This window comes from Falco biarmicus, chromosome 4, assembly GCF_023638135.1.
Source record: "Falco biarmicus isolate bFalBia1 chromosome 4, bFalBia1.pri, whole genome shotgun sequence".
In the NCBI taxonomy this organism is placed as follows: domain Eukaryota; kingdom Metazoa; phylum Chordata; class Aves; order Falconiformes; family Falconidae; genus Falco; species Falco biarmicus.
In genome coordinates, this window is record NC_079291.1 from 40,596,596 (window position 1) to 40,620,035 (window position 23,440).

The window sequence follows — 23,440 nt, forward strand, 5'->3', positions numbered from 1 at the left end:
CTCCTGATTAGTTTCCATTCATATCAGACTAGAACAAAAATGTGCATGCTGCTGTGCACAAAAAAACCCCAACACTGAAAAATCGAGGTGAGTTTCAGTCTGAGCCGCATCTGCTGTGTGGTGTTGCCCAAAGTTAATGCTTTTAGTTGTTGTTGTGCAGGTAGAGAAGTGTGCGTTTTATCTGTATTTGTAATGTGTTTTTATTCTGCGCTTGTTTTATCCTCATCACTCTAGACACTCTTTAGTCTAGTCCCTCTTTAGCCTTTGTAGTAAATTTTTGTGTTATAAAACTGAATGCTATGATTCTGTAAACAAAATAAATATTGTCGAGACCAGGTACAAATACAAAAAATGTGACTGTGAAAGAGAACATGTGAACATTTTTTCTAGTGTCTCCTTGGGGATTACACTATTACATTACTTATGAAATTGCATTATATAGATGCTTTATATTCTTGTGCAGTGGTGTGACTGTTAAGAATTCCTTATTTTTTGTAAGTATCTTTCCATATTTTTCCACAAAAATTGAGGAAAACAGAGTCAGAATGTTGGTGGATAACTACTGGTAGCAGTAGTTACAAGCTACTTTTTATTATTACAGATCTATAAAGACCTTTCTATTATAAAAGAGTTCTTACAGAAATGCAACCATGTAAAGTCATTCCTCATTCCATTTTAATTTTACATGTTGTGATCTACTGGGTTACAGTTCTAGACTTATCAGAAAGCCCTATTTTCTTCCCAATAATGTGTAGCATGCTGATTTTTATATAGTTCTGCCTTAACCAATGTGTGTACTATCGATTCATGTGCCTTTCAGAAACTTCTTGCATGGTTTATTTATGGTTTTATAAAAATTGTATGAGTTTGGCAAAATATATTTCCCATAAATCTGTATTTTGGGGGAAAATCATTGCTTGTCTCCTAAGTCATTGTTAGTTCAGTGACATAACAGATACTAAATCATTTTTGCTGAGAATCAGCAGCAGGCTGACAGATCTATTGTAACTTGAGTCATTCTTTCTAAAAGCTTGGTATAATACTAGATTTCAGGCACTGCTCTGAACTTGCCCAGAATCAACACTTATCATCCAGATACAGCCTGAGGTCATTCTCTTGCATCTCATGGTGGCAGCTTACCTGGAATCGTCCACTTGACAAATGACCTGAAGTTAGTAGTGGCTGTCATCCTCCTCAGTTACTCTTAGCTTGCAAAATATTTCATCATACCTTCATGTGTTACTGCTAAGAGCTAGAGCTCGGATTCTGAAGTCATCATCTTAAAAATGTACCAGTATGAGGTTTTCAGTGTGCCTGTGAGGCTCCCTGCTATGAGAACCGATGGGACTGGGGCCCAGAGCTCAGCATGGTGCTCTGAAGATTGCCCAAGACCGGGGAAGGACACGCGTTGTGCACCCAGGCAGAGTTTTATCCAGGGTTTGCTGCATCAGGACTGGGCTGTCAGGAGTGTTGCATTGTAACATGTGCGCGGCCATGTGCTCCAACAAGCTGGTCATGAATTTCTCATCGTGCCTAGACCTGGGGCCAGTAGTGGCTTATGGCCAAAGCCAACAGCTCGATGCGGATACATGGACTTGGAATCCTAGGAAATAATAGTGGATAAATAATGTAATTTATTAGTGTGATATCTCGAGATACCAGCGCACTAGTACCTTGTTATCAAGGGGCTTTTTGTTGTTGTATATTTTACAATAAAAATGAGGTTTCTGTAAAGGAATTTTTATTTGTGGGAGAAGGATTGCGAGATAGTATGGGGGAGGATATGAAAATACTGTCTGAAAATTTAGCATGTAGGTGATGGAGGCTGATGTTTGGTTTTGTGAGGTTGGTTTTTTTCCCCTCCCTGAGTTATTGTGGAACTTGAAAGTTTATTGCTGAATGCAAGATGAGAGCTAAGATTGGGCACAGGCCAAGGCAGGCCTTGACAGTGATGACAAAGACCCTGTTTATTGCAGGGAACTCTGGGAGGTATCTAAAGACAGGAGACAGGATCCAGAGGGATGGATTAGTAAAATGACATTTACAGCAGCATGATGAGTGAGCAAAAAAATATTGCATTTATCAACCTCGAGGAAAGTAATGTTTGAAGTAGTCAAGTCATAATTTTGATGTAAGTTTAGATGAATTTAAACGATGTGACTAGATAGAAAGGGCTGTCTCAATTTAGGTGCGCAGAACAAATCTGTGAGATTTTGCTGTACCCAGGAGGGATGCCCTGGGAAGGTTCTGAGAAGATGTCATGGCATGGTTTACAGTCACCACAAAAATAACTGGTTGCTAATAGTGTTCTTTAAACTCTTTCATGTTTTTTGAAATTTGTTTTATGATATTTATTGACGGTCCATATTTGTGGCACAAAACAAGTAGCTTTGGGGCAGTGGGTTTGAGCCATTTGCTGTGTTTCTAAACCATAGTTCGGTAATTTTTGCTTCAGCCAGCCACTGCTTTCTCTTGGTGTCCTTTTGATTTCCTAATAGATAAAAATGAAGCCTTGCTTTTTAGTTGTATGTTATCCCTTTTTCAGTTACATGTTTATCCTTTTTTTTTTTTATTGTTATACTGCTTTTACTTGAGCTTTAAAAAAATACATAAATATTATAAATTCTTCTTCCTTGGTTGTAAGGCTGTATCTGAACCAACAACTTGTTGGTCACTCCTTGCTGTTTCATGTTCCCTCAGCTGACGGCTCGTAGCTGTGATGCAGTGGAGACTGGTCCACTATCTCCTTTTCTAGCTTTTTTATAACTAGCTGCAAACCAAACTGTACTTTTTAATAATTTTTACTTGGATGAATACTACTATGGCTGTACAAGTCTATAAATGCTTCTCCAAAACTGATTGTGGAAAAAAAACCCCAAAAAACCCAAACCATTCCCTACTCTGTTGGCCAAGCCTGGGTGTGTTGGTGAGCGCTTGCTCATATTGTCCCATCAGTTGCTTATTGAATATATGGCTTATTAATTGGCATGAAACTGATCATCTGAATCCCAGTTGGCCTAGGAGACACTGGTGATGCTTGTACTAAAAGCTTTCTGTGCAACACAAACTAATGTTATTCCTCTAATCTTTTTTTTTCTTTTTTTTTTTTTTCCTTACAGTCTTACGGTAAAGGGGCAAGAAGAAAAAACCGATTTAAAGGATCAGATGGGAGTACATCTTCTGACACTACCTCTAACAGTTTTGTACGCCAGGTGTGTTGTTTTCAGCTTTTAAAAAACTGGATGAATTGCTGATGTTAATGTTCGAGGGTTTTTTTTCGCTAAATTGTCAAATCAATGAGTGATACTGGAGCCTGAGAAATAGCAGAAGTCTCTGCCGGCACAGTGAGAAATATTTAGTTGCTATTGTTTTGATCTTGGCAGGAAAATACTTTTTCATTTCTCATTCATTTCCATGTATAGTAGTTTTCATTATTTTTGTTACTCTAATGCCATCAGGTGATTAAAGCTGGAGGAGGAGGCAGTGTCTGATGGGAGTCCCTAAAGTGGCAACATTTGGGAAAAAGCATCAAAACCCTACCAGTCCTCAGGGTTTTCCTGCTTAAAATACTGCTGCGTGAGGCTGTGTTAACCAAGATCCTTTCCTCCCACATCCCAGTGTTATTTTAAGGCATGGGTTGGAGGGGAAATCCCTGGCAGTGTTTGTCCCCTTAGCACTGATGCTGAAAGGCCTGTAGAGGATGAAGTGGTGCTGTAGGCTCCCATGACCTGTGCCTGTGTGTGTGTCTCCTTCAAAGGGAGAGACCCAAGTGAAGCCTCGTGGGGATCCCAGACCTGTGTGATGCTTGGAGGGCAGCGCGATGTGGCCAAGAGAAGTGACAGGAAAAGCAGGGAAGGGTATCCAGAGCCCAGTGTGCTCTTTGGCTGCAAAACGGTGCTACTGAAGCTGTACTTTTGTGGCATGAGGGTGCGTTTTGATGTGCCTTATGGTTGACAACAACTTGTAGAGCATGAAGGGTACTCAGGGCATCACAGTGTCTCTGCCTGTGCGGAGTCTGAAATACAGTTCTTCATGCCCTGCTGATTTAAGCCATGATTTTGCAAATGTTGACTTTGTTGGAAGGCTTCTGGAATTCAGGAGGTTTTATTGCAGAGGTTTTGGTTTTGCCACAAGCAGACACCAGACCTTCTCTACCAGCTTGTCTTGCACGCTGTTCCATCTCAAAACATTTAATGGCTGCACTGCTGTTACATTGGTTGTATCAGTACACATCTTCTGTTTGCAAAATTCTTCTACTTTGTCCTACTGTGATCATGTCAGCAGATTTTGTGATAGGCTGTGCATTTGATCGTCAGGCCCCTATTACATTTCAGTGTCTGTTGGACATGGGCCTGAAATGTTAATTGATCAAGGGAGTTCTACAGTGGCACTAAACAATATGAAGGTGAAAACCCTTTATCAGTAAATTACTTATTTGAGACTCTTTGTCCTGTTTAAAAATACTCTGAAAAAGGAGTCCAAGTAGTGTTTGGGAGCAGCAACAGGATCTCCCAGTTCCATGGAATCTTTGTAAGGAAATCTGTGTTGCTGTTTTCCTTAGCTCCTCGTGCATGTTGAATTCAGCCTAGAACATTTTTAGCAGAGTATGAGTGTTTATTTTACACTGGCTGCACATGGTTCTTGGCCTTTCTTGTTTACCTAAATGGAGTCTGATGTTGGTCTCAAATACCTCTTCTTGCTGTCATGAGGGCGAGCAAGGCCAAGAGGATGTAGCACAAGGAGGTGGATCATCAAACTACATGTAGATGTTAGAGGTGGATTTCTGCAGTCAGTGTAGATCTGGTTGGCTCTATAAACTGTGGGGCATGATTTATCAAATCTGCAAAACAGAACATAAAACAGGGTTGGTGAACTGTACTCTAAATGTGTCTATATCTTTCCCAGGGCTGTAAAGGAAGCATAGAGTGTGACTACCTCAAGTGTAGATTTTACAGAAAAGATTTATGTATTTCCCTGAAATAACTTCAAATTTAGTAGTTAAGCAAGTGATAGAATGCAAATGACTGAAAGGTAAAATAGGCTTCTGTGGAAAACCAGAGATGTGAGAGACTGCCGAAGCAAAACTCAGTTTTGAAATGGTATTGTCACTGAAGATAATGAAGGGATGTTAATGGATAAATATGTTATGTAACATTGTCTAAATTTAAAAAAAGAAATCATCACAAAACATTCCTAGTAAGTAACGTACAGGCAGAGCTGTTCGAGTTGCAGCAGATGTATGAGAAAAGCGTCTCTTCACAGTTGCTGCCAAGAGGTTTATTTCGGAGCTTGGACTGTGTCTTCAACAGGCTTTCCTGCTCTGGTTCTCCTCCCCGGAAGCTTGGTTTTCTTCTGCACTAAGAATTGCCACCAGCATGACCAGGGTGCCCAGTGTCCCAGATATTAAACTGAATGGGTGTAGTTGCTTTCTGCCAGCTCAGCTGCCGTGCCCTTCTCAGAAGCTACCTGGGTATTGCATATTGCTTGTCACTGTCTTTCTTGGAGGATATTTTGCACAGTGTAAATGAACATAATTGTTTTGCCATAACCATTTACTTGCAGGAGAAAAACTGACTCCCAAGAATTTAGTGTTTCTCCTCAGATAGGTGACAGCTGCAGAAAAGCAGAGTGGACAAATGAATCCAAACTCAGTAAAATCAGTGACATATTTATTTTCTGGCTTTTTTTTTTTTAGTTATTTTATTGTAGTGCTATCTTAAAACCAGGAAGTAATTTTTTGCCTGAGGAGGGGTTTGTGGGTTTTTTTTGGTAGTGGTTTTGATCTAGATGTGGGATACTCACTCTCTGTTTTAGCCATGCTTATGATGCCTACTGTTACCTTTTTTTTTCTCCCACTTCCCCTTTTCCCCATCACTTTTTGTCTCCTTTCACATTCACTACTTAACTTGTTCTGCAACTTTTATATGCATCTCTACGATTACTCTTTCTGCACTCAAGAAGGAATCCTGGGGTTGTCCCGAACAATTATTGCTAAGGTCTGCCTGCATTCTTCATAAAGAGGAAAGACTATTTGGAAGGTGCTTTTACATCGTATTTAGCTGGCCTGTCCTTAAACTGCGAGAGCTGTGAGAGGCATGCAGGTTCTTGTCGTAAGTGTTGATGGAAAGTGGGCATTTCCTAACAGAGATATATATTGGTGCTGGATAAAAGAAGACAAATGTGTCTAGTCCTAAAGAAATGTTATGCCTGTGGAAGGTACTGTGCAAGAGCAAGCATATAGGATTTAGTCATTTTAATCCACAGAGCCACTGACCATTCAAGTTAAAGCTGCTGCAGGAGGGAGGGAGTTAGTATCTACTGCTTACATTGACAAAGCTTTATTGTGTCTGCATTTTACTGTTTCCTTAAGGACATGTGCACCTCTGGCTCCAGTATGTACCTGGCAAGTTTCTTGCAATGCGTATCAAATGCTACAGTAGTAAAAATAATGCCAAGTTAGTTTTATTTGAATGAGAGAGAACAAAGAAACATTTTATTAAAAATGCTTGAAAATTCCTGATGTTGTATGAAGAAAATGAAATGCACTCTGCACAGCCCTGTGTGCAATGATCTTTTCCATTTCAATCTGTTTTTCAGAGTGCTGCAACAGAGCAGAACAATCTATCTGGTATTGTTTCTAATGCATATGAAAGAAGCATTAAACCAAAGCAAGAGCATTTATACATATATATAAAACACAAATTTAAAAAATGTTCTTTTCAATCCTGTTAAACCTCCTGTGTGCTCTGAATTTTATCTGTTAATACAGATTTTTATTTCTGTTTCTTTTTACTTGTGACACTGTAAAACCTATGAGAGTTTAGGACCATGTTCTATTTGTTGGTTACCAAAAAAATGTGTTTAGTTTTGTCTCCAGAATATTATTGGTGAGCTTAAAAAATCGACATCTTGGCCTTCCTATCACTTCCCAGCAGCAACTGCTTGACTTTTCAGTAGCAGGATAGGGAAGAATTTTTTTCCCCCTCTGCTGTGTTGTGAAGTTGTATTGGCAATTAAGCAGTGTATTTGGAGAGCAGAAGCATCACTGCACACCAATCAGCTCCTAACTGACTTTAATCAGTTGTCTTCAGGGAGCTAAAGAACATTGTGTTATATAGTTTTCATCATCCTTTTTCAGTTTTGGCGTGATAAGCAGCTTGTTCTTAGGGATAGCTATGAAAGACTGAATTGGGTCTGATCTCTACTTGCTGCCATTTTGACTGATGCATAGTAATGATTTTGCTCCCAAGGGTTTTTTCAAAATACGGATCAGACAAAATGTTTTGCAGGCAACACTATGGTACTTCCCAGCAACATTATTTTAAGCAAATTGCATGTTCTGATAGCATTACATATTTTGTTGTTGTGCTTCTGGACCTGTCTTTGCTGAGATTTTATTTTAAATCCTAATGATTAATCAGAGGCAGACGGAGTTGTTGGGATTTTTGTGTATTTTAAAGGCAGATTAGATTGTGAAATAGACTGGTAGACTATGGACTTACTGAAATATTTAAGATTTTTACAAATCTGTTTTTTTGACTTTAAATATTGGCTTGATGCCTGTTACACTGTGTTCACTCAAGAAACCAGCTATAAATAATTATGTAGGGAATTCATTATTCTGCTTTCCTCTAAGGACGTTTGCCTAGCTGTGTAATTACCTATTGAATTTTATGAATGGTAGAACTAAGATTTGCACTAAAAAATTATTTGAAAATATTGACTTAGTTTTGCTCATAAGCATGCCTCTTAAACTTGAGCTTACGGGAGAACTGAGCTGTGTCAGAAATGTATTCCTCCTCTTTAATTGCCACCCCCCACACCCCGATACAGAGCTCAGCTTTGACTTGTTTTCCTTTTCGTGAGGGGAAGAGCTTATGTGTTCAGCTCCTACACGCAGCCTGCCAGTGAGGCAACGCATTTACAGGCTGAGCTGCAGAGGAACTGCTGTGGAGTGGGCACAGATAATAGCTTTGGTCTTAATGCCCAGTGCTGACAATCTTATGCTGAAAACCTGCTTATGCTTTCTTTGCTAGGACTGCTCCTGCTTCTTGAAGACTACGTGCGAACGAGATTGTGGCTAGCCAGAAAATCTAAATGAATAATTGCAAAAAAAACCCCTCATTTGCAAATTAATATATTCTTACGTTCTTTGTGTGCCTCTGATTGAGACATGCCGTTTGTTTATGAGACAAGCAATGTTAATCAGTTTTTAGTCAAATCCAGTGAGGCTGTATTTGTTATGTTACAAAATCAGAGAACGTCCCTAGGAGTAGTACTAGTGTGGGAAAGCAACTATATTTTTGTTAATGTTTTTCTTCTCGTATGAAATATACCAAGTTCAAAGCGGAAGAGTGGGTGAAGCACTTGGTTGGGATTCATAAGAATGTGTCAGTTCAGCTGTTGATGCAGAGTTTCATTCATGGTTGGTACCTCAGTTCCTCAGTCACACGGTAAAAAGCAGTTAGGTGGGGAGTGGGAGGAGGACAGGGGGCCCGGACTGCTGGTGTGTGGCTGGAAGAAGAAAGGGTGGAGGAAGGAGGAAGGGACTTTCCCTTCTGGTGGCAGTTGTGGAGCTGTGCTTTAGGGTCTGTAAACATGGGAGAATCGCATTAGGCTCATTGAGCTATAGATTTTCTCAGCTGTAGTAAGGGTTTGAAAAGTCTCCTTTTTTGGCCTGGAGAGAATAGAACAGATGCCCCTATAAAGCATGAGATTTTGGCACGCATGACTGGAGAGGAGATGGCTGAGAAAAACCCAGCGGAAGGGAAGTTCATTTGCGGACTTCGATGGGCCTTTTTTTTGCCTCAAATGGTTTCTAAGAATAGAAATCACAGTGCTGCCATGTGTTTAAAAATAACCACACACCCTCTAACCACAACAAACAGGCAAAACATCATAAAGCTCTTCTTACACGTCTGTTTGCTCTTCTTGTAGCAGGGTGTGAGAAAATTACACGGGGAACAACTAAATACAAAACTTTATTAAAAAATGAAGGATAGGAGCCCTCTTTGTAGCCTTGAATGGGCATACATGTTTGATGTTACTTTGCACGTGGCTGAAGTCAACGCATCCTTTTCCAAGCAGCAGTGGACATTTTGAAGATGAGGCTCATATCTGATGGCTGCTGAGCTGATTGCCAGCACTGCTTTTGAGCTTGCTTAAGATGATGGGTGGGTGTTGCGAGGTGTTTGAGAGGATGTATGTGGCCTCCTGCAAGAGGACGGGGGAGATGCGAGCCTTGAGGTGGGAGGTGGCATCCCCGCTGGTGACAGCTCTTGGACCATCTCCTTGGGCATTCTCATTGCTGCGGTCTCGTGTGTACCTCCTGGCTGCGTGCTTCTCCTCTGGGTCTGTCAGGGAGAGGAGAAATGGGGCTTTCCAGCTGCTCAGGGACTACCATAGCCTGCACTCAAGTTTGGCAGTGTTAGATGTGTCCCTTCATAGTGGGGCATTCAAAGGGTGTGACAGGACTCGTGCATCCCTTGGCCGTGTGGGATTTCTGCAGGTGCCAGGGCTGCCTCCGCGCTGCCGCTGCGAGGGAGGAGGAGGAGGCAAGGGCTTGGTTGCTCAGGCAGGTGGAGGTGTGAGGGTGTTTTCAGCACTTAGGCAAACTGATGGAGGTAAAGCATATAATCTTTGCGGGTTTGCTAAATACGCAGTTGGAGACTCCTCCGTCATAGAGCATGGCACTGGGAATGTGCAGAAGGGCTTAAACCTAACTGTGTGTTTAGGTCTTCTTTTTGGCCAAGTATCTTCATGACTGGTGATTGCTCTCTGGTGATCTCTGTCATGCAGTTTTGTGCTAATCAGGGTGTGCTTTGCATGAGCTGAACCTCTCAAAGCCTTAGAGCTTGCCGAGAACCTCCATGCCTGTATTTGCTGCTCTTTTGGGTGGGGTATAGCAGGAATCCCAAGAAAAAAATGACACAGTTGTAAACAGTTAGGATTGAATGAGGATCAAGTGTTTTGTTTTATTTTGTCTTCTGCTTCTCCCAGAAAATTCTCTGTGGTTGCTGGTTCTTGTGTGCAGCATTGTCTTAGAATAATAATTTTGAACATTGTGGTGAGATGCAAGGTTTATTATGTGCTATCACAGATGTCTTCTGGTGATGGTAAGCCCAGATGTACGAAGTATCTGCAATGGCACAAGGGTTCCAATGCATGTATTTAATATAGCTAATGCAAAAACTGTCAAAAATAGTTTTTGAAGATAAATGCAGTATTTTCACAACTTTTTCTTACAGGCCTATTTAGTTGGAGTTGAATTGTTTTAGGGTGGTTTTTTAATTATTTTTTGAATGGAGTAGTCCATTGGCTTGTTTTTTTTTTTTAAAAAGGTCTTAAAACATGGGGGTATTTTTAGAAATAAGATGTTTTAAGTCACTTGCAAAATTCATGTTTATGAATATATGTAAATGCACCATAAACATTGCTGCTGAATTGACTTTAGTTCGTTTTACAGAAAAGTAAATCTGAAGTGACTTTGGCATTTTAAATATTGCATTTTTGCTGAATCTTTTTGCTTGGGAATGAATGCCTAACACAAGGGAACAGTTTGGTCCTCTGTAAAGCAAAGTCATCTTCTGCTTCAAAATGCAAGTGCTTTCAGGAAAAAGTAGGTGCTGTTTGGTTATGTGCAGCAAGCTGATGCGATTTCTCTCCAGCGTGGAGCTGGGCTGCTCCTGGTCCTTGGCAGCGCTCCAGGAGTAAGGACAGATACCTTGTGTTAGCCAGAGGGATCTACTGAATCTTTCGTCTTTCAGGATACCCCACTAGTACATTTCTGCTCAAACTCAGGAGTGTTTGGTTTCCTACCTCACAGTAGATACGGTGCAATATATACAAGTGCCATTTCTGTCTAATTAGTCACGAAGTTGCCAGTTCTATGGGCAGTCACAGCAGAGAGCTGTCTTCCCTTGGGGTGTGTATTTAGACAGTGCTTCCAACACCGACTATATATTCCTGTAGATTTGAAAGTTGCTTTTTTCGTGTGCTCTCACTCAGACTTTTTCTTTGCTGGAATATCAGGCGCATTGAAAAGCTTAGAGCTCCACTACTTCTAAAATGAATTGTAGATCTAAGGAATTTACAGTAAAGCTTTTTTTCTGGTTACTGAATTGCAAAGCGGCATCTATGTGAGCACAAATAGTGCGTGGGTTTGGTTTTTTTTGACTAATGGTCACATAATATTTTAGTTCGCAAATATGACTAGTCTGAAAAATAGTAGGACCTGAAGCAGTCCTACCTAGGTATATGAAAAACTGGAAAGCTACCCTTTCTTAAAATCTAATACTGTAGAATAACTGAATTCTTCCATCTCTGCCAAAGGAGGTAATTCGTAATCCAGTTGAGATGCATAGCATTAACTCTAAACTCCACATAAAACTGTAGTTTCCTATATGATAAATGGTTGTCATCAGATGGTTTAGTTATATGTTAATCAAGTCTTGGGTAGGAAAGAGAACTGGTTCTTGCAAATGAGTGAGGAGCTGAAGGAGGGAAGAATGGGTGAAATGAAAAAGGGAGAAACATCTATATATGCCTTTGACATCTTTCCTCATATTGTTTCCAGTGGTATTTTTCAGTTTTCAGTTGTATTGCAGATTGAACCGGAAAACAGTCCGTAAGTCTGGGAAGGCTGTTAGAGGATGAAAACTTTTCTGCTTTTATGCCAAATTACCTTGAAATGCTGTGTCTTTTATGTTAGAAATACAGCTTTAAGCCCTGGTTGATCAGTGGGTTCTCAAAGATCTGCTTATCATATCTCATTTTTGGAGCGACTTAGCTGAAGACAGGAGCCGTTGTTCCTGTAGAAACAGTGAAGCATGGCTAGCTGGGTTTATTTTTCCTATGAACTATGAAAATTATAGTATATATTCAGTAATCTCCCCTTATTACTTTTCTAAAAACATGTTATTGCATGCATAATGCTCTGAAAAATAAATCATGCTTTTTCTACCTTCTTTGACCTTATTTTTTAGGAATTCTTTTGAAAACAATAATGTGTCAAGGAAATATTTGCTTATAATAAGAAAAGATTAAAGATTATTTTAGCCTTGTCCTTGAAATAATTGCCAAGGAAATTGCCAGAGTTAGTAATACAGTATAATCAAAAGTTGGTTGGCTTTACACGTCTCTTTTCGACATTAGCTACAATTTATCCATCATTGCCATTTGTACTGAAATGGAAATAAGATGCTTCCTAAGCTGCTTGTATTGTTAAATAACATGCTTAAATAATATGTTAAAATAAGATCTCCCATGCTTAGGAGAAATAGTTTTCTCAAACTCCGTCAGCAGTTTGGAGATATCAAAGGGTAAAATTTGCAAAATCTTAATGTTCCTGTTACTATCTGAGAAAAGTGAACAGTATTTAAAATGTTGTTACAGACTTGACAGAGAAACAAAAGCACATTAATAGATTTGACCAACTATGCTGTTACTATACTTTGAAATCTGAATGTAGGAAATGAGTCAACACGTTACATGACAAAGAAGTGTGGTGATAAAGTGTGGTGTTGAGATAAAGCCTCCAAATGAGATGACAGAGCCAAGTGGAAAAGAGACAGCATCAGTTTGAGGCCTAAGAAGCAGTGATTCATTGGAGATAGTCTGGAAGAATTGGCAGTGTGCTCTGTGCTTTTTTTATGGAAACAACTTGGGAAGGTTTAAGATTTTTTTAATCATATTTCATTAATTACTCATAAGCAAGAGCTACTTAGACCAGTACTTAAATTTTTCGCACAGTGTTCAAGCCTACCTGTGATATTTATTTATTTTAGAAAGTTTGCATGCAATTTAAGATAACTTTAATTTGCATTGTTAGGTAAAATATTGCTGAAGGTTTTGAAGAGAGAAACTTCCTGAAGATTACAATGCTCTGTCAGCAGACTTTCAGAAAATTTTGAGATTACCTCCTGTAGGTAGTTTGAACTTCAAGAACACTTATACACATTAGCGGTATGCGGATCTTATTTGAACCACCCTTTATGTCTGTATTTCATTGTTAAAGTGCATGCTTTGCCTTTCTCTTAGCAGCGCAGCCCTGGCCAGCTATGACAGTCAAAGCCACTCACGCTGCTGGAGTGTCCTTATGATAGTGGGCCTGAGAAGGGGTTGTGCCAACCAGTCAGCAACAGAGCAGGTGGTTCTTCCTTCTGCTATTCCGAGGCAAATCTGCTAATACCTATTTTTTTGATGCTCTGATGCCTCTCTCTGTTTGCATTAGTTTCCTAAAATCCCTGGTTAAACTAGCTGGGTGATTTATTAATGCTGTATTAAAACTTTTGTATTTAACATTTTCTGTTGACCACAAAACGCTTACTCTTAAAACGGAGTGACTAATTCTAAATCTCTTGGGCTCAGATGCAGGTGAGGGAGCAGTGCTGGTGAATGGGAACTGTGCAGGGGAAACTCTACATATGATTGCCAGGTCCATGTCAAAGCTTGGGGTTCATACAGGCCTGCACCCAAGATTTTCACTGAGAGATGCGGAGGTTCTGCTCTGCACTTTGAGGTATCCAATTCCCATGTGCGCTAAACTGTGACTTGTAATGAAAAGCATTACCCCTCGCGTCCAGGTCTACAAATTCCTGAACTTCTGTATGAACTGGCAGGTCTTGTTAGGAGGTTACCTGTGAAGATGATGAAATTAGCGGAGTCCAAAGTAAGATTATTTCCCCTCACCCAGCAGGGCAGTGGCTTTCCTTTTCCAGTCCTGCTCGAGTCTCATCTCAGCCCAGTAGACTCTTAATTGTTTTCTTCATCTCTTTCTGTCTGCCCGAACCGCTTTTAAAATAGACACCGTTATCATAAATCCTGCAGAAACCCTATGAATAGATTATGTGAGTTACTCTGTCTTGAAAAAGAGGCAAGAAATTTCATCTTTCTTCCAGTGGGACTGGATTCTTTTATTCCCGCTCACAGTCGGGATCTCTGGTGGCACACCTGAAAACGAATAATCTAAGCCACAATTTAAAAAAGAAACAAAGGATTGAGAAGCAAAGCCTATTCTGTCATTGCCTGTATCATATCTGCTAAATGCAGTGTCCTTTATATGCAGATAATACTCATTAACTGTTTATAACCCACAGTCACATTTATTATGAGCCTCTGGTGAGAGCTATTCCTTAATTTACAGTTACTTATTATAGTTTTGTTTGTTGACTGCTCTTGAATGATGAAAAGAATATATTTTTTAAATTTGCATCTAAGGTTTCTGTAAGTCTGCTTGATGTGTATGTAACTGGTGGACTCATGGTTGTGATTAGTGGTAAGTTTTGTGTCCTTCATGAATGTGAATCAAGAGATTCAGACACTGTGAGGGACGTGTCGTCTGGGCAGGTGAATGAACGCAGAGTACTCGGAAACCCTTCAGGTCACTCTAACGATTGATGAGGTATGCTTTACTCCATCAAAGTCTGAACTCCATTTCTAAAAAGAATGGTGCTGTATTACCCAGTAGTTATCTCATATATCCTTACCAGCCTGCTTTCTTTTTCTTCTCTTGGAACTTGGCAGTTTTCTAGAAGGAAGTAGTGATTTTAGAAAATAGAAATAATTCCTTTGTTGTCTGCAATTTAGCTTTCAGATCACTGTTTCAGAGGATCCCTGTCCCTTATTTTTGCAATCGGTTAACTTTCTTCAAGTGTATGTAAACTGTGATCTTTTTAGACCAATGAGTATGTATTATAATCACCTGAGATAGTTTACATACACCCTGCCCGTTTCCATATCTTCTTCCATGCTTTTTGAAGGACCCATATCTCAGACTGATGTTACAAATAATTGTTTTATGATGACAAGAGAAAGAGTTTTAATGTAAACACTTACTCATTCCGAAATAATTTAAAAAATTAATAGCTTTCATCTGGGACCAAAGATTTGAAACTTTGTGACAAAATAAAACTCTGTGGTTACATTTGTACTTAAAATTCTCTCTAGAACTGGAGACTTCCTGTGAATCTGTAAGGACTGTGTACTTACAAGTGTTGGTAGTTCTGGAAATCTTAAGTACTTCCAGTTTGGTCATGAACATTTGAAGTACAATTTTTTTTGTTATGGATGCATATATAAAATTAATATATATAATTTATACATAATTTATATGTATCTGTATATCTTTATCTATTTTTATATGTAGTAACCGAACTTCTGGCAATCTGAAGTATACAGCAGTATCATGCTTTATCCTTCCTGCAGATTTTTACTATATGGAGTGCATCTTGGAATTTACTTAATGTGGTCCCCATTATATGCCTGAAAGTCAACATGGTGAAATCCAGTTTAATACAGCTTAAGAATTTGGCATTTAATCTCATACTCTTCTTTCTGTCAGTAACTGGCTTTCTACCTTAGCCAGATGCGTCACGTTAGTCCAGAGCTGAATCCTTACATGATAACTCAGAAAATCCTTTGGTTCCTTTGATACGTGATGTCATGCACTTTTTATTATCCTACACCCTGTACTTTCTTGCAAAGCAGGGTCAGCTAAATCTGGGGCTTATTTCCAGCGTGCACCAACTGTATATGCTTTGGAGAACATCCTATTAGTTCTTACTTCCAGAAATGGTTAATGGAGCCCCAAACCACTGAAAAATCTGTTTATTTGGTACTTCATTTCCTGCTCATAACTATAGCTATGGATGTTTAATTGTTGATGGGGGGAAGCACTTGTAGGTGACTTACTTTTAGCCAAGAGTTACTAATCACCAAGGGAAATGGATAGATGAAATGATAATGAAACCCACTGCTGCAGTGTTTGCTTCATTCAATAAAAGAGGGAATATTCATCCATGGGAACAAGTAGTGTCCAAGGTATTGTAATTTCAGCAGGTACTTACTTCATTTGTCGTTTTATCACCACTGCAGCACAAAAGTGCACAGCTTCCTCCCCCCCGTCCCCAGCTGGGAAGGGAGTCAGTCCTCTGCGGTGGTTTCTTTGGGGCTGCTCTGAACTGGATCTTGTGCTGTGCTCCTGACTAAAGGCTGAAGCGTGTTGTTCAAAAGGTGGCATCGATGTGCTCTGTTTTTCCAATTTTTGTGCTGTAAACCACTAACCTGTTTAGGCTTGCCAGTTCTGTTTGTTCTGCAGGCTGTTGCCAAGAAGAGACAGACCTTGGTCAGATAGTATTATTAATTCTACTGTTTCCAAGGTAATTTTAATTTTCCATCATTGGGAAATTCGTGGTCTGTCAACTTAAAATTCTGGATCAATTTACACATCAGAAAAGAAGAGTTCTTAATTTAGACATTGAATGCCTTCCTCTTACTGCCTGACTGTTTGGTAGACATTGGACTTGAGGGAAATCCTGTTCCTAGCTTATACAAAACTTAAACAGAAAGTTTCTGGGCAGACTTTCTTGGCAGCACACACAAGATTTTATTTTTCATGTTAGAAAAGCTCCTTGTATTTATAAGACTGGTATTATTCATGGTTTTTCAGAACACATACTTGAAGTCAAGCAGCTGCAATTTACAGTTAATCTGGCAAACATTTACCTCTCTGCTTACTCAGAGTGTCACTCAGGGATTTTTCTCTACTAGCTCTTTAAAAGGCTTTTTGAAAGGTCTCAACAATGTGGTTCTGCCAGCTATGGAACAAGACTTTAACTTGGTCTTATTTGTACTAATGGACCTTCCTTTCAAGTCTGTCTATAAATCATTAAATTTTTCTGCGAAAGTGGTATTTTAATGGTCACTCAAGAGTTGGAAATGCAATAGCCCTTATGTTTCCAGTAAGACAGGATCTGTCTCAAAATACATCATCGGTTTTATTACCTAAGTTATCCCCAAACAGGAACACTACGAAAATCTGAAATGCCTATAAACCCATCTCTGCCAGCTTGGGAAAGTGCTTTTCATCATTTGGCACTTGGCTGGTGAGAGGATTTGCTGGCCACTGGGGCAAGGAGATACCCCTCAGACTAGTGGGCGAACTGCTGGAGATTAATTTACCAATGCTGGCAGCTGCCAGACTCCATGCTCGCACTGGCATGTCGGGGCGCTGAGGCTGCAGGCTGCTCAGCCTGCTATAAGGGGAAGGGTCTGGATGCTGTGTCCTGGCAGGGCTCCTCTCTGGCCCCCAGTGGCCTGTGCATTGCTGGCAGGCTGCTTCTCAGCCACAGAGTAGTAACTTGGATGTATATTGTATACATCCCAGGGCTGAAGAGTGTCTAAGAGAAGTCCCTATCATGCCAAAAACCATCAAACTTGGACACCTTAGTCCATCTGGTTTTGCCCAAACTGTGAGAAGTCCCTGGGTTTGCAGCACACCTTACCTGCCCTGTAGCAAGCAGAGGTGTGTGTGTGGACACTGTTGCCTTTCTCTTCACCCCTACATTGTAGCTTCCCTGGAAGGAAATGAGTTTGCAAGGATACCCAACCTGCTGTGTGTTCCCAGAGGTTCTGAGTCTGGGCAGTGGCTGGACCATTCTTCCCCTGGGGCTGCAAGACATTCCTCCCACGCCAGTCTTGTTGGCATGGGTGTCCTCAGCTACTAAAAGGAGAGATCAAATACTGTTTTGAAAGCATTTTGACAAAATATGTATTAGAAATCGTGAGGTAAGCAGGTGCCCAGTATGAGATAGGTCTGGAAACAGACCGAAATGGAAATGAAGTTAACTGATCGGTGCAGAGCATAATTCCCAGTCTTTGTAAGCAAAAAAACCAGAATACCAGGGTGAATGAAGAGAAATTTTCCCACTGTGCCTACAAACATTTTATATAGCCCATTTGCTGTATAGAGTATAGTAGGGATTTCTGAACAGAAGTGATTTATCTGATTGCTAGCAGTCTGTTGTTTGTTAGGTCTCTAGGCACCATAAATGAGGGTGACTGAGGCATTTGGATAAATGTTGCTTCTTCCTTATATGGTACATCCTTACCATCTAAGAGGGTATCTATTAATTACTATCCACTTTGCAAACTTGTCTGTTTTTTCATGAGAAGATAGGGTACAATTTGTACTATTCTATTTTAGAATACTTTTTTTTCCCTTGCTTTTATCTTGCTTTTCTAGGAGAAAAGGAGAACCTGGTACAAAGTCAACCCTCGCTGTTACTTAGCACATTTTGTATGTCTCCAGTGGGTGCTGTTGGCATCAGCCAAGGCAGAAAGGGCCATTTGAGCTCTCACCCGAGCTAGCAGCATTCCTTTGCATGCTTGATGGTTATGGAGACAGACCAGCTCTTCCAGAAGTTGATTTGTATTGCCTAAATTAGTCTTCTGCTCTGAATTACTCTCCAGAAGAGGGTAATTGTAGTCCCACTGAGTACAGGGGGAACATCAGGGAGCCAGCTTTCTCATTTAGCTTCCTGTGGTTGGTTGCTGTGAACAGTCTCTTTTGCTCATACCTGTATCTGATGGTCAGGCTCTCTTCTCAGCTGATGTTTCTGCATCTGTTTAGCATCATTAGCACCTCTTCAGTTACTGAGCACAGGTTCAGTACACATTGCTACAGATTTCTGTGTCTATGCAGCTTTCTTATTTCTATGGAATCTCTTTGCATCTGTTCTACTCTATTGAAATCATATGATCTGTTACCTATGGGGTGTAGAATACAGCAGCACATAGGCTGTTTTTAATTTTATTGCTGTTCTGCATTTAGGAGTGACTCATTGCTCTGGAGATTGAGTTGATAAAACATTTGCACATCTCATTAATCTAATACTGTAATTCCCAAGAAACGTTACAGTGAAAAAGCCTATTGTTCAGATGGTGCATGATGAGCTTTACTTTATTGATAATACCATGGTCTGCATGTAACAATCCTAGGTGTAATTTTCTAGCAAATGAAAATACAATACAAGGACTCCTTTACAGAATCCAAAAAGTGATGTCTTGGAAATCAGACCTCAGGGAGCGTTGGATCAAGAGTTTTAAAAGGCTGCAGTTTAATTCTGTTAGTCATACCGTTCATTGTCATTAATATAAACCTTGATGCTTTTCTAAGCAGTGACATTTTTCTTTCTTTTTCAATAGAAAGCTTGGAAATTGATGACAGCCACGTGATTCAGCAAGAGATTGGTTTGAAAAGTATTTTAAAGCTCTTATTTTATGCAATGGTAGTCCATAAAGGGATACAGAATAATAAAGCAAATGGAAAACCTTATACGGCCTTGCTCCCCTGTAGTTTTACGGTTCTCGTTTAGACAAGAATTTTAATGCAGAGCATAGTTAGTGAGCTGCTTTTTAAATCTGGAGGACCAGTTTGATTATCTTGTTTCACTGACTGTTTCTTTCTACTTTGTCTTGGAATATAGTGTCTCATGTCTCCCTTGCTTCCCTCCCCCTCCAGAAAACCCTAGGCCAAAGAGAGCTAATGAAGGGTCTATACAGTCTATTTTTGCAATATAAAAATTCTGAAGGTGAGGAGAAACTGAAGGTAGTGTGTGCCATGGCAAACAATAATTCTCAATATTAATTGTAATGGAATGTGCCTATTGCAGAAACAACAAGCAAAAATTAGGAAGCAAAACCAGTGGAGAGTCCACTGGAAAACATTTTACCATAGTCAAGCTTCAAACCTTTCACTTCAAAGACAGCAGCATTAGGCCAGGCTTAGGAACAGCCTGTCTCCCTGGGTCTGGGCAGCCTGCCTCCACATGAATTTGAAATCTCCGTATCTGGAGCAAAACCCTGGTGTTTGCCGTCACGCTCCTTCATGGCGAGCGTTAGAATTTGCAGCATTTGTGTATCTTCTAGTTTTGAGGCAGTCAAATGGTTATGCTAGCATACCAAGGATGAAGATTCAGACTGTGGTGAAATGTCTGGGCAGTTCTCAACTTAGGCCAAACTCCCTGGCTGGGTTTTAGGGTTTTTTTTCTGCTGTAAGAAGATGGCATTAAGAGGTGCTTGTGCAAGCTGAAGTAAAGAGCTTTGCTTTTTTTTAAGTTATCCATAGTTTGTGTGCTTATACACATTTTCCTTTCTTTTTCTCTGGAGAACATAAAAATAGTGCTTTTGTCCTGAAAGTTCTGGGTAGGTTGGTGGGCACCTGATGTGTGAATTTGCCCCACAGTTTCTGGAGGGCAATGTTCCCTGAGTTGCAGTGATTTTTTTTATTTTTTTTGGCTCGAGTAAATGACATCTGCTCTGGGACTCTTTGTTTACTGCAAGTACAAGCCCAGGTGCAGAACCTCCAATTTAAGAAATATTTCTTTTAACTTCCTATAACTTCAGATTTTGACCTCCACTTTAGGTTGGAGAGTATACCAACATGCAGTCCAATCTAACAGATGGTGCTTTATCACGTCTTGATTCAAGATAAGTATACATGAGCAAGTGAGCAACAGGTAAACTGTATGGATGTAATTACCTGTAATTAATGGATTTTTAGGTACCTGAAGTCAATGGACAACCTTGGATATTTCCTCTGCAGCCTGTCTCCACTGTCTGTCAGGGGTTCTTAACCTCTAGGCTAAGACAAATGCCAAAATAGTCCCCTTTACTCTTTTTTTTATTATTATGTCCAAACCTCTATTCTTTTTCACAGCTTAAGACAGTGCTGGTCTGTGGATAAAATCTGGAGTAAAAGAGGAAAATTTTATCAGGAGGTTATGTCCCAAATTTTAGCAGCTTTATAGTAAAAGACAAAAAAGAAATGTACTGTCCTAAACCTTGCTTTATTACCAAATAAACCTTATAAGAATAAATAACTGTAGGTATGTTTGTAGTATATGTTTGAAAGAGCAGTTTTTATCAAAGCTTCATTGTTTTTAAATTTCCATAGAAATGTCTTTTTTAATAGTGATTAGTAACATCTTCTGTATGTTACAGGCATAGAATAGAGTACATAATCTTCCTAGAATGTGTTGGACACAAGCTTTCACTGTTCTCTAAAATATTGATGTGAATTAGAATAGGTTGTTTTCAAATTTTTTTTTAAAGTACATCATCTTGGACCATTTATTCCCCCTTATTTTTTACTTACAAGCTGCATGATTATATAGAAGTATTTCTGGTATTGGAATTTCCCTTTGTATTTCTTCAGATGTGAAAAGCCTTTTAGGCTGGATTTATGTAAGAGCTTTTGTTCGAGATATCTTGCATGTCCTTTAAAAAAAATACAAAAAAGTGTGTCGATGATTAAATTGTGAATTAAATATGCTTTGATACTGAAGCAGCTTTTATTGAGGCAGTAGGCACCTGCCATGTATTTGGGAGCAAGGAGAATTGCAAGAGGAATGAGAGAGAGTCAGAACATGATTAAAACTTGGGAAGATGCTGAGATAAGGGTTTTGGCACTGGGATGGCTTTCATGATGTGCAGGCTGTGGGGTGAGTTTCCACAGCTAGGAGGGCACCCCCGGAGCAGCCTGTGAGAAGCTGGGAAGCAACAGCCATGAAGAGGCAGGGAGTGAAGACAATGTGCGGCCAGGAGTGGGAGCCCTGAGTGGCTCCTTGTGTCCCACCTGGGCCATTGTTTCCTCAGGGACTGGCAAGAGCCTTGTCCTTGAGCAAGGACGTGGAGCAGGCAAAGGGAAGGTTACTTCGGAGTGGGAATCGCAAACATGGGGGAAGTACTCACACCATTTCTTTGGTGTCCTACAGGTATGGGGCCAGCTCTGCAAAGAGCAGGTTGTGGATAGGTGTCCAAGCAAAGTAAATGTATGTCATGTTTTATTTTCTTCAGTTGGAAAAGCGAATGGGAGGGATTTGTTCTTAGCCTCTATCAGCATGTGTGGAAGGCACGTGTGTCAGGCTGTGGTATCGACTGTGTGAGCAGGGGGCCTCTTCTGCCTGTGACCCTGCTAATTGCGTTAAATGAGCATGGAAGGAGGGAAAAATATGAAGTGCTTGAGCAGCTGACAGGAGTGTTCAGTGTTTAATATCCTTATCTGCCCAGAAATTTAAGGGCTACAGAGGCACGATTTGTTACAGCCATTTTCCCCTCTTGGAGCTGTCATCAGGGTAGTAAGTAATGGATTATTTCAAGGAGGAAAAAGGTGCCTCAAAGACACAACTCACTGCTCTCACAAATGACTTTTTATCTTTTTTTCCACATATGTTTAAATTATTTATATCAGAGATTCGGAAATAGTGCCCTGGTAGCGAAGTTGTAGGAGAGTATAGCAAAGGCTGCGAGCTTTTGAATTTGTGGTGTGAATTTCTCTGATCTTGATGAAATGCAGACTTAATAGCTACAAATGTGTGTTGCTGTATCTTGGGGGGAAGGCTCTTACCTCCTTGAAGCAGAGGCAGCTGGTGCATGCGGTGACTGGTGTCACAGTTCTGCATGGGCCGCGAGCAGCTGTCCTGCAAACCAGAGGGAGTGTAGAGGCAGCAGTTTGCCAGCTATTGCATTCTACTGTTAATCTTTCTTTTTGAGGCCTATTTAGTTTTATGATGTTTTAGGCCATTGGTATTTGATTTTTATCCTGTGACGTAAAATATAGCTACTGTGTTAAGAAGAGAAGTGTAAGAAGTGTCTGTCATTCACTGAAAAAGAATTATAATAAATATTTATGCCTTGAAAATTATTATTTTTAATGAATAAATACGTATTTTTAAAAAAAGTTTTGGGATGACTTCAGTTTTATCTAGCAGTGCTCTCCAGCAGTTCTACATGAAGTAGTTCTACATGTTGCCCCAGAACTGCTGTGCTCCAGGTCTTCCCCTTGCTGCTGCCATACCACATTGCCCATCTGTTTCTTTAGTTGACAACATACAGCTATTAATAGAATATTGGTCAAATTAATGATATTGAGTGGTTTTTACGCTATAAATAAACTTAGTATGTCTTTAATTCTGGAGGAATGCCTTTTTTTTCTGTTCCTTACACAAAGCTTGTGCTAGTTTTTTTGTTTTATTCAACCAGTGGAATAATCTGGCTCCTATCTGAAGATGCTGGCTGTCATGGTAAAGTACTAAAGGCTACTGCTACTTTTAGAGGTGATTGTTAAAGATATTTCACTTTTTTTCTTACTTTTGTAGGGGTATTAGATACACAGGCTAGCTCTAGTTATGATGCTTTTAAATTTAGATTTGTTTTTACTTAATGATAAAGGAAACCAAACTATAAGAAAATAAAATGTTCTCTTTGCTGAGATCAAGATTTATTCTATCTAATATATTATGCAGAAATCTGTGCTTTGTTTTCTAAATTGTATGTGGTTGTTTCCAAAAGTAAGCAAAATTTGATATGAAGTGGAATAAATCAAAAAGAAGGATGAGGAGTTATAAGTTTTCTTGATAATGTCAAAAGTTAACATAATAGGTATATGTTTCTAGATATGGGAGGAATCACCAAGAGTATGTTTTGATGCCATTACTATTTGTGAGACCAGTTGGCATTTTTTCTTGCTCCTTGCAGATAAAAAAAGAAAAGAATTACCCATTTTTTTTTCATTTTTTTGATGCAGCTTCTGAGATATTTAAATGTCTGGACAATTTGTGAAAGGCAATGAGACATGTGCATGTTGTCCTGAAGAAATAAT

At 39.7% G+C, this 23,440-nt stretch overlaps 1 protein-coding gene across 7 annotated transcripts in view; it reads left to right on the top strand.

The window, feature by feature from the left end:
• CACNB2 (calcium voltage-gated channel auxiliary subunit beta 2) overlaps window positions 1–23,440 on the top strand; it is a 255,178-nt gene that overhangs the window by 8,251 nt on the left and 223,487 nt on the right. For all 7 annotated transcript variants that reach the window (XR_008821273.1, XM_056334823.1, XM_056334824.1 and 4 more), the window contains exon 2: window positions 3,120–3,212. Coding sequence is in view for 6 of the 7 variants with exons in the window: in XM_056334823.1 (XP_056190798.1) it covers window positions 3,120–3,212 (93 nt within the window). In the remaining variant the exon portion in view is untranslated. The remainder of the gene's footprint in view (window positions 1–3,119; window positions 3,213–23,440) is intronic.